This window comes from Vulpes vulpes, chromosome 5, assembly GCF_048418805.1.
Source record: "Vulpes vulpes isolate BD-2025 chromosome 5, VulVul3, whole genome shotgun sequence".
Classification (NCBI taxonomy): Eukaryota; Metazoa; Chordata; class Mammalia; order Carnivora; family Canidae; genus Vulpes; species Vulpes vulpes.
In genome coordinates, this window is record NC_132784.1 from 120,221,167 (window position 1) to 120,234,893 (window position 13,727).

The 13,727-nt window shown below is 36.9% G+C and overlaps 1 protein-coding gene across 3 annotated transcripts in view; it reads left to right on the plus strand.

Annotated features, from left to right (window-relative positions):
* Positions 1–13,727, plus strand: part of SEMA3C (semaphorin 3C) — a 208,708-nt gene that overhangs the window by 180,099 nt on the left and 14,882 nt on the right. For all 3 annotated transcript variants that reach the window (XM_072759820.1, XM_026006115.2, XM_072759819.1), the window contains exons 13-15: positions 4,873–4,961; positions 8,704–8,745; positions 11,941–12,098. In XM_072759820.1, the coding sequence (XP_072615921.1) occupies positions 4,873–4,961; positions 8,704–8,745; positions 11,941–12,098 (289 nt within the window). The remainder of the gene's footprint in view (positions 1–4,872; positions 4,962–8,703; positions 8,746–11,940; positions 12,099–13,727) is intronic.

Below are 13,727 nucleotides of genomic sequence, written 5' to 3' on the forward strand. Positions count from 1 at the left end.
AACCCCCACATGTTTGAGTTTCTTCCAAATGTCTTCTTGTGACTGAGTTCTAGTTTCAAAGCATTGTGGTCTCAAAATATACAGGGAACAATCCCAATCTTTTGGTATCGGTTGAGACCTAATTTGTGACCCAGTATGTGGTCTATTCTGGAGAAAGTTCCATGTGCACTTGAGAAGAATGTGTATTCAATTGTGTTTGGATGCAAAGTTCTGTAAATACCCGTGAAATCCATCTAGTCCAGTGTACCATTTAAAGCTCTTGTTTCTTTGGTGATATTGTGCTTAGAATATCTGTCATTTGCAGAAAGTGCCATGTTGAAGTCTCCCAGTATTAGTGTATTATTATCCAAGTATGTCTTTACTTTGGTTATTAATTGATTGATATACCTGGCAGCTCCCACATTAGGGGCATAAATATTCTTGATTGTTAGGTCCTTTTGTTGGACAGATCCTTTAAGTATGATATAGTATCCCTCTTCATCTCTTACTACAGTCTTTGGGATAAACTTTAATTTACCTGATATGAGGATTGCTACCCCAGCTTTCTTTTGAGGACCATTTGAATGGTAAATGGTTCTCCAGCCTTTCATTTTCAGGCTGGTGGTGTCCTTAGGTCTAAAATGAGTCTCTTTTAGACAGCATATAGATGGGTCTTGCTGTTTATCCAGTCTGAAACCCTGAGCCTTTTTTTTTCTCCTTTTTTTTCTTTTTTTCTTTTTTCTCTTCTTCTTTGGGATTCTTGGCCTTTTAGAATGGGAAGGGAGAGACAATATAATCTCTCATAGTGACCCAGAACAGTGTTCCCCTGGGTTCCAGGTGTGTGCTGGTTGTGTTTTAGAAGGTACTAACTTCGTCACTGAAGAACAAACGAGACAGAGAAAACAGAAAACACAAAACAACAACAACAAAAAAAACATATCTCGTATATCTCCCAAAATTGAGTATGTTGAAGGGAATCCAGATGTGGAAAATATATCTAAGACCTGTAGTTGTAGAAATATGAAAGTCAAAAAGGAAGAATATTAAAAATGAAGAGCTGGTAAAATATTCTAGTTAAGGTGGGAAAAGAGAAAAAAAAATTGGAAATTTACAGTCTGATAGAAAAGTGAGTTGTACTGAAAAAAGGAAAAAAAAAAGAGGGGGGGCCCTCTGGTTCTATAAACTGTAAATCCCTCGCCTTCCCCTGGAGCTTTCCAGCACTTCTGGGTCCACATCTGGCTCTTCCCCTGTCTTTCTAGGGGGTCTTGGTGGGGGGGAAGGGGGGCTGTACTGACTCTCAGGTGTGTGCACCTGGGGAGATGCTCTGCCTCCCACCCAGCCTGGTGTGCCAGGCTCAGGGGGAGCTGTGGACCCATGAGGCCCCTGTCCCCCTTGGTGACCCCAGGACCTGGGGCGCCGCCCCCCTCTGCATCCTGCCGGGCTCCCAGCTGAGCGCGGCCCCGGCTGTCTGGGCCTCGGGCTGGGGCTCTCCCGTCCCCCGGCTCCGCCCCCATAGCCCTGCTCCTCCCGGGACACCCCTTCCCTATTTTTTTTTTTTATTTTCCCCGCCTCCGAGCTGGTTGGGCCGCAGCAGGTGCATGTGGCCAGGCCCTTGTCCCCCTGCCCCCCCACCTGCTTGCCCCGCCCCCCGAAAGTCAGAATTCAATGACACATTTTTATCGTAGAACCAGGCACATGCTAGGCATTCAACAGTTACGTGCTCCAATTTGGGGATTTTGCATGTCTATGGTTTTATTTAAACTTGATTTTCAAGTAGAAGTGTCACCAATACTGAAAGTAACATATTTTTGCAAGAGTTTCAGATAAGTTGACATCCAGTTTTACTAGGTAGAAAAATATATTTTTATCCTTGATGGTCTTAAAAGAAAGGGGAATCCATTCATCATTACCAGCAAAACAAAACAAAACAAAACAAAACAAAACAAAACAAAATAACTGAATAGAAAGACAAGCAATAAATAAAAGGAGTGTTCTTGCTTTTTCTGCAATGAGTCAAAATCTAGTAATGCATTATCTTTTTATTAGTCCATTTTTATAGCTGCTTTTGGGGGTAATATTTCATAAATGGCATGAATAAAGTATGTTTGTTGTTGCTTCTTTTAAAAGAAATGATGATTTGTGTGAAATACTGCTCCCATAGTTAAGTTAAAACATTAGGTTAAAAACAGAAGCCTGTTGTCTAATTTGAGAATACTTTTTTTTTTTTTCCAGAGCTGATAGCTTTATCTTTGGGAATCCCTGTAGTCAAGATTTCCTTTCTTGCAGTTTTATTTGAACTGATCATACACAGTTTCTGCTCATTCTCTGCTCAAGACACAGGTCACGGCTGTCACAGAGAGTGCCAGTGATCCTTACAAACTGCAGCAGGGAACCATAAAACTCTGTTGTGACCTCTTAAAAGAAATGAAAAGAATATAATGTTTATGATAACATGACCTAAGACAAAGATGGTTTTATGCCCTCGTTCTTCACACACACATGCACACGGGCATGCACACACACAGCGCACACACAATAAGACACACATCTTGCCCTAGCTGTCATAATTTCAAAGCTTTCAGTGTAAGGCTTTTCATGTATTTTATTTCCTTAGACGTTTCCAAGGTTCTTGGTGATGAATTGCTAATAGAAATTAGGGAACACCTGCAACCACATTCATCCATTTTAATTGTGACGTGTCTTGCACAACATCCCCAAATGCTTTTTTTCTTTCAAATTTATACATGCGTTACTTATCTTACAAGAAAAATAGTACAAATTGTTACCTGGGCTGATCCTAAGGAAGCTGATCAGTAAAAAAGAGACATTTCAAAGTGTTTTAATTATACCTAGTGCTTTCAATGCTTTGAGATTGTTATTTACTTTTGAATATGGGATAAGAAATGCATTTTAAGTTACAGAGCATAGTTTGAAACTTCTAGTATCAGATACGCACACTTTTTATCCTCATAGGGTTTAGGAATTGTTCTGGCAAAAAATCTAAGTCTTGTTCTTCTGTTTATTATTATTTAGTAGGTTTTAAATTTTTAGTTGGTGACATTTTAAAGTAGAGTTTATTTTTTATTAGGAATTATTTTGAGGGACACCTGGCTGGCTTAGTAACACATCTGACTCTTAATCTCGAGGTTGTAAGTTCAAGCCCCATGTTAGATGTAGAGGTTACTTTGAAAATAAGAATTATTTTGAATGTTTCAGTTAGGCTCATACATTTACAAAATGTAAATGTGAAATAGGCTTTCTTTCTTTCTTTCTTCTTTCTTTCTTTCTTTCTTCTTTCTTTCTTTCTTTCTTTCTTTCTTTCTTTCTTTCTTTCTTCCTTTTTTTCATTTTAGAGAGGAATTAAGAAGGGGGGCGGGTAGGGGCAGAGAGAAATCAGAGAATCCCAAGCCGAATCCATGCTCAGCATAGAGCCCAACATGGGTCTCATTCTCACAACCCTGAGATCAAGACCCAAGCGGAAATCAAGAGGCTGTTGCTTAATCCACTAAGCCACCCAGGCATCTCTCAAATGAACTCTTATTGACATTTCTTAATGGAATTTAACCATGGTCCAGTATCTGTTGATGATAATGCATCTTTCCAAATTATATACTCATAGTTACATGCTCATACTTAAAAGTAATGACTTGATATTTATGATAGAGCTTGTTAATTATTATGATAGAAACATATTTTGGTGAGGAAATATATTTTTACTTTATCAAATAATTTACACATTTACTTTAACCCCACATCATCAATTCTCAACTAGTTTCCTTTAAGCCTAAAATGTAGGTGGTTGGTAGAGTGGCAAAATTACATGCCTAGAAGATAGATGTTCATGTGACATGTAAAACTATCTTAATTAAAAATACTGGCATAAATTATATTTTCTGCTTGTATTTCATTTATTGGGCATCTCTGTTGTTGGTAATCTAATTGGAACTATAAGTAAATTTTTGTGTTTGCTTGTTTATTTGGACCATCTAATTTCATATTTTTCCCTGAATTTTAAGAATATCCAAAAAAATTTCCCAAGTGAGTGTGTATAGATGTAAAAACAGTGGAATTATTCTGTGAATAGGTGTCCACAATTGATCTGAGACCACAGTTATATTTCTACTTTGAAAATTATTTCAAATTGTGGGTAAAACATTTTACTTTGAAATCTCTCACAGCTACAGATCGAATCTAAGTTTCTAATTCTAGTGTTTGTAATACAATTACCATAAAAATTCATTTGTAATAATATTTTTTTCTCAGATAATCAAATCATCATGTGCCAAGGTTAACCAAAACATGAGACTGTCACTTTATAATGTTGGTTTGGAGATTTAAGTAATATTCTTAAGGGCCAAACTTAAAATTATGTATTTATATTTGAAGGATACACACATAGTTCAGAAACAGAACTTATGACTTTATAAGGCAATTGGACAAGGGCACCCGGTTGGCTCAGTAGCTGAGCATCTGCCTTTGGCCCAGGGCATGACCCTAGAGTCCTGAGATTGAGTCCCACATCAGGCTCACTGCGTGGAGCCTGCTTCTCCCTCTGCCTGTGTCTCTGCCTCTCTGTGTGTCTCTTATGAATAAATAAATAAAATCTTTTAAAAAAGACACTTGGACATACTCTTCTTCTCCTTCTTCTCTCATAGTTATTACTGTACCAAATAATTACAAAATATAAGATGTTCCTGCTAGTTCATTTTGAATTATATATAATCTCAATTTAAACATATGAGATTTGGAATATAGCTAAATTTAGTCTCTTTTTAATGACTAAATAGTACATAAGTAGTATTCTAAATGCTAAGTCAGTGGTCATATGTTTAAATGTCTTTCTTTCCTGCATCTTATTGTTTTTTGTTTTTTGTTTTTTTTCTTTTGGTTTAGATCGAGGCACTGTGCAAAAGGTGGTTGTCCTTCCTGCTAACAGCTCTGCCAGGGGTGAGCTCATTCTGGAGGAGTTAGAAGTCTTTAAGGTTTGAACATCTCTTCTGTTAATCTTAGAATGTGCATGATGGATGGAAATCTTTAATCTTAGGGCCACTTGGGAGGAAAAACATATTTGATAAAAGATCAAATAAATATCCTAAGTTTTTAAGGGTAGGAAACACTAGAAAAAATGAGAAATACAGAACAAATAATTTCTGAAGTTTTCCTTTTTTAACATTTCAAATTATCTTAACATTAAAAGATTCGTTTTTTTCAGCTATTATCACAACTAGAAGAATTTTGGTCATCATTATTTTTATAAATGAGTTCTTATGGTCAAGGTCTAAAAGATTTGCCGGCGAAGGGCTTTTATCATTTGCTTCACAAGCCACTGAAGCCCAAATGCTTTACATTATTGATTGTTAGATAAACTTTCTCATATTTTTTTTTGTGCAAGAATTTTAAGAAAAACTGCTTTGTTTTTTCTTGTTTTATTGCTTTCAACTCAAATGTCACTCAAGTTACATAAAACAAATGTTGTTTTTACCACTCAAAATTTCATGTTCTGCTGAGCTTCAGATTTCCTTGTTCTTCCCTTTGTTCTTAAATTTGGGTTTAACAAAAAGAAGAAGAAAGCAAAACAATGCACAACACCAACAAAAAGGCACACAGGGCAGTTCAGTCCTGTAAGGCATCACCTGCTCAGTGCTGAGTGCCTATTCCTCATGTGTCTGTAACCCGGGGGGAAGGGGGGAAGCAGATCTGTGGTGTCATGCACACCCTTCTCTCCTTAAGATGTAAGCCATTGTAGTTCAAGTGATTTCTCTGATAAACATTTGGAAAGATGGATAAAACACAGCCAGAGGAGCCACTAGGGTTGCAAACATACTTTGGCATGGAATCAATCCTATTGCAGACTATTTCCAACTAAATCAATTAAGAAGAAATGGCCCAAGGGCAGACGCGGCGGCCCTTGGTCAAAAGCACTGGATTCTTTGACGTCACCATGAACCCTGAGCCCTTGGGCTGCATCTTCTTCAAGCTGTTTGCAAAGTTCCAAAAGCAGCAGAGAACTTGAGTGCTCTGAGCACTGGGGAGAAAGGATTTGGTTATAAAGATGGCTGCTTTTTCAGGATTATTCCAGGATTTATGTGCCAGCGTGGGTGGCTTCACACACCATGATGGCACTGGCAGCAAGTCCATCTATGGGGAAAAGTTTGATGATGAGAATTTCATCTGAAGCACATGGGTCCTGGCACCTTGTCTGTGGCAAATACTAGGCCCAACACAAACGGTTTCCAGTTTTTCATCTGCACAGACAAGACTCAGCGGTTGCATGACAGGCCTGTGGTCTTTGGCAAGGTGAGAGAGGGCAGGAATATGAGGGAAGCCATGGACCACTTTGGGTCCAAGAACGGCAAGACCAACAAGAAGATCACCATTGCTGACTGTGGGCAAATCTACTAAATTTGACTCCTGTTTTTTCTTAACTACTAGGCTCTTCCTTCTGTAGCTCAGGGGACCACCCCTTTACCCCAGTCTGCTCGAAAGATCCTGTAGTCTTGGTGCTTTGGCTGCAGTTCTGTGGGTTCTGTATTTTCCTTATTCCTTTCCAAGTCTAGCTAGATTGCAGAGTTAAGTTTCTGATTATGAAATAAAAACTAAAAACAACAACAAAACAAAACAAACAAACAAAATGACCCAGGGACATCAAAAGACCAGAGTCAGCCTTTATCTGAGTAAAATTAGCACTTGAGGACTCCCAGGAGCAGACTATTGCTTGTTCAGTAAGTTGCTTTGCTTAGGTCCCACATGTTCCCACAGTCACCAAAATTATTGAATTTATAAGCATATAAGTGATCAAGATGCATTTTTTTCAGATTATGCGAATACATTTTAAATGTAAAGAAATATTTTTTAAATGTAACCAAATGAAATCTGAGGGACTCTGGAAAATTTTTCCAGTATGTTATTACATTTGCAATTTTTAATGCTAGACTCACTTTGGCATAAGGTCCTTTGTGATTAGTGTGTTAATATTGTGCTCATAAGATGTTAATTATGTACATTCAAATGCTTTTTCTATGCCTTCCTTTATCAAGGAATTGATGGTTTCACTAGATTAACTGAAGTTGCATTATATACAAAATAGTTTTTCCTCATTCAATTCAATACAGACAACTTGGCTGGCCAAAATAACATAAAGTACCTTATTCTGGAGTTTGCTTGAAGAGAGCAAAAATGCCATATTGCACAACTTCATTTTTAAAGCTGAAATGTCATTTTTTGATAATCAGAAAACATTAAGTGAGTTTGACACAAACCCAAACATGTAAGTTATGGAAAGCTCTTAAAGAAATGTGAGTCACTCTGATCATGTGCTAACTACTTATGGTCTGTTACGTGAGTTATGCTAGTGTTATCATCAAGAAGAATAAACTCTCTGTGGAAAAACAGTCAGTCCAAATGCTCGTAAGGGACATCAGCCCAAGAGAGAGGCTAAAAAAGTTGAGGCTTTCTTGAGGACACGTGTGCCAGTGATTGATACGGCTGAACTGAGAGACACAGTTGCCAAATAATCACTTACTGTCTTCAACATGGTGTTTATGTCATATTTTCTGAAGTGAGATAAAAATAACTGGGTGTGTATGATACACTGTGATTAGCACCTGAGGAAATAATGCATTTGAATGGAAACAGATTCCTTAGGGAAGTGTCACACTGATATATTGCGGAAATCACAAGGTCACTTTTCAAAACCAGACACTTTGTTTTTATAGAGTGCAGAGCCATAATCTCTTCTTTTAATCCTCTGGATTAAAAGAAATTCAGAATATTTCCTGAAAAGACTTCCAGCTTCCTCCACCTTTACTTGAATTGGAGGTACAGCTATCAGTAATAGCCCAGGTGGATATAAATTGCAATACTTTTTATTTTTTTGTATGTGTGTGTGTGTGTATTTCTAAGCAGTGATCAAAACCTGTTGCAAGTGAGTGTTTAGATAATATCAGTATTTTCTCTTTTAAATGTGTGTCAGAACACACACTTGCAGAACATGAAATGATTGTAGGTAGAGTTAATTTTGAGAGCTTGCTCTCACTTGAGTTATTCAAATAAAACTTCCCAGGTTTTGATCAGGTTATCACAAGTCTGATTTTTAAAAGGAACTAATAATATTTAAGAAGTAAAGTTTATGAATAGAGTGACTTTCAAAAACGATCACTATTTCAGAAAATTCATAGATGCTTTCACTAATTCACATTTATCAAAGAGGACATTTTCTAACAGTATTTCTTTGTTTGCAGCAGGAGAATTAATAAGTGTGATTCAGGCTAATACATCTTTCCAAAGCAACATTTGGCAGGTGCACGGTAGCATCTTATGCATAGTGCTTGTGTTGTGGAGGCATAACCTGGGGTACGTTCCATAGCATCTTACCCCCAGCCAAGCCTAAGTTTTATTCATTGGATTCCATATACTGAGATACAATTTTTTCAGTTCTTCCAAATTTCTCAGGTTTTCATTTTTTCCCTAACGACTGTATTGATAATGTGTTATAATTACTACTTTAAAAAACAAATGGGCATATATTTGTATGACAAGCCATCCTTACTCCCAACAGAGGAAATGTACTTTAGGGACAAGTATTGCTAAACCTTGAAAGTAAATGTGCATATAGAGAGAGATGACGATTTCCAGAATTTTAACAGAAAAGAGAACATTTTTAATGCAAATATTTTTAAAGGATTATTTGAACAGCTAACAATGTTTTTTTTTTAAATTTTTCAGAATCATGCTCCTATAACAACAATGAAAATTTCATCCAAAAAGGTAAGACAACCACATTTTTGTTTCCTTTACCTATTAAAATTTTTGCTATTATGAAAAATGTATTTTGTAATTTTAGAAAAATTGATTTTTGTATTAGAAAAATAATTAATATGACTTACCATATACCACAAAATCACCTTTAATTTTGATGCATAATTTACAAGCTATTAATCGAAGACAAAATAGGTCTATTTTGTAAAAAAAAAAAAAAAAAAAACAGAAGAGCCGAATATTTAAATATATACAGCAAGATCTTCCAACATTTTGTACATCATATATTCTCAAATATTACAGTGTGTGAAGCCAACCAAAATAAAAATGATCTTTTTAAATGAAAAATTTGGTGTAATGTTCGGCCTACTGCTGTAGCATCACCAACATTCTCAGGGGCTTGGGATGACTAATCAGTCTTCTTCTGAGTTCCTGTTGCTCTCACATGTTTGAAATGTGCAATGCATTCTTTTATGCTTATTTCTAAGGAAGTACTATTTCTTAGAGTTTATACATGTCATTAAAAAAATCTGAATGTCTCAAATCTAAGCCTTATAAGGATTCGGGTTTGAGGGAAGAAATGTTTGGCCGTGATTATCAGAAATGTTTCATCTTCTAATTCGTGCCTGCACGTGCAAATACACAGGGATCACAAAAAGGAAAAGCCCAAACCCAATCTCTACCTGTGCAGCACATATGCCTCTCCAGCCCCCACGGTCTTCTCTCTGGAGGAAAGTCCTAAGGGGTGGAGCCGTAGGCTTCAGAGCAGGAGGGACATCCATTTGAATCCTGACTTGTCCATAAATTATGGATAAATCCTTAAATTTCCCTGACCTAAGATTCTGCTTCTACAAGGTAATGCTTTTCTCACAAACGAGTTAATTTATATAAATTGCCTAGGATAAAGCACGTCCTTGGTAACTGCTGTGTAAAGAGCCCAAGACTTATTTTTCTTGGAATATGGAATAAAGGTTTTAAGTGTTAGCACAACTGATGACATAACGTTAGTGTTCCTTACCTTATTTGGTCTGTTACAGATGAAGAAGTATTCCACAGTCAGTCTGGTACTCTTTTCACTTGACTCAATTTTATGAAGAAAAATAAATAGGGTACAATGGAGCTAACGATCTCATCTGTAAAAATGTTTGTATGGTGCATAACAAACATTTTCCCAAGTAACAAGAAGCCATTCGTCATTTCCCCCAATGTCCTAGGGAGCTGATCCCAAGTCAGAATAGTCTTTGAAGTCAGCAGGGAAGCTCCTTGTTTACAGTAGTTTAATGAAAAGAGAAAGTATCGGAGCAAAATTAAAAATGGACACAGAGCCATTTGTGTGGCCGAGTAGTCCAGTATATGATTACAGGGATACATGTCACAATTCAAGTTGTAATCCAGCTGGTATGCTCAGAGCTCATAATCCATTCCATTAAATTGCAGTATGCAACACACATATACACACAGGAGAACCTGAATATTAAATCTGTCTTCAACAACTTATATTGTAATTAAATATGTTACTTTCAATCATTAGATTCAAGGTAGGCAATTATTTGAGTTTTGGGGAACTCATTTGCACAACTGCATGCTACATTATTCCTGCAGTGAGAAAGAAGTACAAATTGCCAGTGGCATTCTAAGTATATTTAAATGCCATGAATTTAGTATCTTCCCTAGTGTTCAAATTATTTTATTTTCTATTTTATGCTTTTTTATTCCCTAATTTAGTCTTGCATTCCATACAGCAGAAAATAGTTAGATTAATAAAAGGTAATTTCTAGAGTGAAATTACCTGTTTTCTTCCCTTAAATAACAGATTCCTTATTTAATGTAGCTGATGCATTCATTATATTATTTATGTACTCAATAAACACTTATTAGAAATGTTCCTAAAGAAATGATTATTGTCAAAATGTGCAGGGTTTTTTTTTAATATAGTTTGAATGCCTCAACTGGGGATCAATCATTTTCAGCCCAATTTCTGAAAAATTAATTGATCGGATTAAAATATTTTTTGTTAAACAGTAGGCTGAGATGTGATTCAAATGATTAATTAGAATTGGCAATGCATAGGCTGATAGTTTGTTAATTGGTAATTTATTCTACTGTATTATTTAACATTCATTGAGTGTTTAGGAGTCAGAATCTATTCTAAGCACTTAATGTGGAGTTAGCCCTTACATTTAGTTCTTAAAACAACTCAGTGGGGTAGGTACTACATTATCCCAGTTTCACCAAAGAGGAAGCTGAGATTCAGAAAAGTTACACAGCATATTGAGCTGGGAATGCCAGAAGTCTGCCTCCAGAACCCGGTGGACCAATGGTGCTCCTATTCATTTGAATTTTAAGTTGTATATAGGTGCGTGAACATGTATAGATGTCTCTGTGTATGTGTGTGCACATGTGAATATATTCAAGTTCCAGCTAAGAGATTCTCCACTAACCTGAATTATACAGTATCACTTCTTTCTAAAATAAGCATCAGTTAGAAACTTACCCTTTCAACTCCTGAGAACCAATCTAAGTATGGATAAGAGAATTGGAGCAGTATCATAAGAAGTTCTTGATACTCTACAAATGAAAGAGAGTGAAATCTTTATTATGACTCAGGACGCTGAAGACCACTTGATCATGCAGAAAGTTTAAGACATGCCTAAATATAAATACAGATATTCTTCTAAGTAATTTAAAAATTAGTCTAATGAGTAATATGTCACTTTCAAAGGCATGTGAAAAAATTTTTTTTTAATTTTATCTAATACTAACAGTGTGCCTTTTTTTCTAAACTTAAAAATGCCCTTTATTTAAGACTTGACTTTTTCAAATTTACAAGGTGGTGGGTTGCCAAATTTGAGAAAAAGAAAGCTGCCTTGTGCATTCAGAAAATAAAGCAAACATCATAATTTAAATCTGTAATATATTAGCTCAAATCTGAGAGAACAATAAATCCCACTGTCTCAAATGTATTGCCATTCTACATAGGGCTCCAATATTTTTTTTTAACAGGAAGGTGGTAATATTATAGGCATATTAACATTAGGAAATTCTATTTATTTTGGCTTTCATACCCTCTGTACTTTGCTTCTTGTTTTTAGTCCATTTTAAAATGAATCTAAGAGTGTGTAGACATATATTACAATGTGTTCCTGCTGAAAGTCCTCTTTTAATGTCCACATCTGAAATAAATCATAATCATTCCTCCAACAGCAACAGTTGTATGTGAGCTCCAATGAAGGGGTTTCCCAAGTGTCTCTGCACCGATGCCACATCTACGGTACAGCCTGTGCTGACTGCTGCCTGGCAAGGGACCCTTACTGTGCCTGGGATGGCCATTCTTGCTCTAGGTTCTACCCAACTGGAAAGCGGTGAGTACCAAACATTCAGCTGAAAATCAAAATTGATGTCACCAGACAATCGAGCAGGGCTCCACAATATTAGAAAAAAAAAATTCTATTGCAGTACTCTTTAAAAATGGTGCTAGAAGTAGTAGATTTATTTAGCATCATGTGTAGTCATTGAATGAAGTAAATGGCTGTGCTTTATAACTTGAGATTCTCACAGATATGTGGGAATACTGTACTTTCAAAAAATTTGTTTCTCCTTTTAAAGCTTCTTTAGCAACACAACTCCCCCCTGTGACCCATCAAATATTTCAAGCAGCATTTAACATTCTTCCCATTGCCTGATTTTTTTTAAATGCTTCTATATCTCGTTAAATCCTGCCTTCCTAGGGTTTCCCTGTGCCGTTTAATTCTCCTATATTCAGGTGTTTGTCTAGTTCAGGCAACTGGAACATTGCTCCAAAATAGGTAGGCTGAATTGCTTTCAGAACCTCGATGACATGCTCTTGCTTGTTAAAATGGTGAGGGCATATTTGCTGGTCAGATTGAGAGAGTAAGGCAGCCTGAGGCTGAGTGCCCTTTATTCAAGCAAAGATTAGATGAGAAACTCTGAACCAACTTCCACCAATTGGAAGGGACCACCAGTAGTGACACAGATTATAGAACAAAGGAAATGCAGACTTTAGGGGCAGCCAGGATCACAGCCAGACTCAGCCATCTACAGTCATGACGGCTGGCAGGGCCGAAACCTAACAAAATTAGAATCCACAGGAGAAGGCAAATAGGACCAGCCAGAAGCACTACTGATTTTCAAATAAAATCATGAGGGTGATGGTGTTTATAGCTTCTTTATGCTCTGTTAGAGAAATTGGCCTTTAAGGACCTTGACAGATTAAAGCAACCGTAGCACTTTTGCATGTCAAGACTGTTCTGGTACTTTTATCTATAAGTTCAACAGTTTTTTATCATGGGACAATTATTTGCCAGGCAATGTTCTAGATAGAGCTAGGCATATAACATGAAAAATATCCACAAAAAAGACAAAAATTCCTACCCCGAGGGATAATAAATTCTAGAGAGGAAAGACAGAAAATAAATAAGGAAACCTAGTATATGAAATAATGATAAAATCTATGAATTTTAAAAAGGGTAAAGAAAGGGAGATAGGGGATGCTGGCAAGCAGGGAATGGCAATGGTAAATGGGTTGGCCAGGGAAGGTCCTTCTGAGGGTGTGATATTTGAACAAGGACTTGAGCGTGATGAGGAATGGCACCAAGGCATTATCTGGAGAACATCCCAGAGAAAAGAACCAGCAGTCCTTAAGGCCGGAGTGTGGAGTGTGTCAAGATTGTTCAAGAAACATCACCAAGACTATTGGAGCTGTCATGGAATGAGAAAAAAGAAGGGGAGGAAGAAATGAGGTCAGAATGACAGTTGATTTAGGACTTAGTAAGTCATTGAAGACTTTTTTTTTTTAAGATTTTATTTACTTATTCATGAGAGACAGAGGGAGAGATAGAGACAGAGACAGAGAGAGAAGCAGGCTCTTCACAGGGAGCCTGATGCGGGACTCGATCCCAGAAACCCGGGATCACACCCTGGGCCAAAGACCGACGCTCAACCGCTGAGCCACCCAGGCGTCCCTGAAGGCT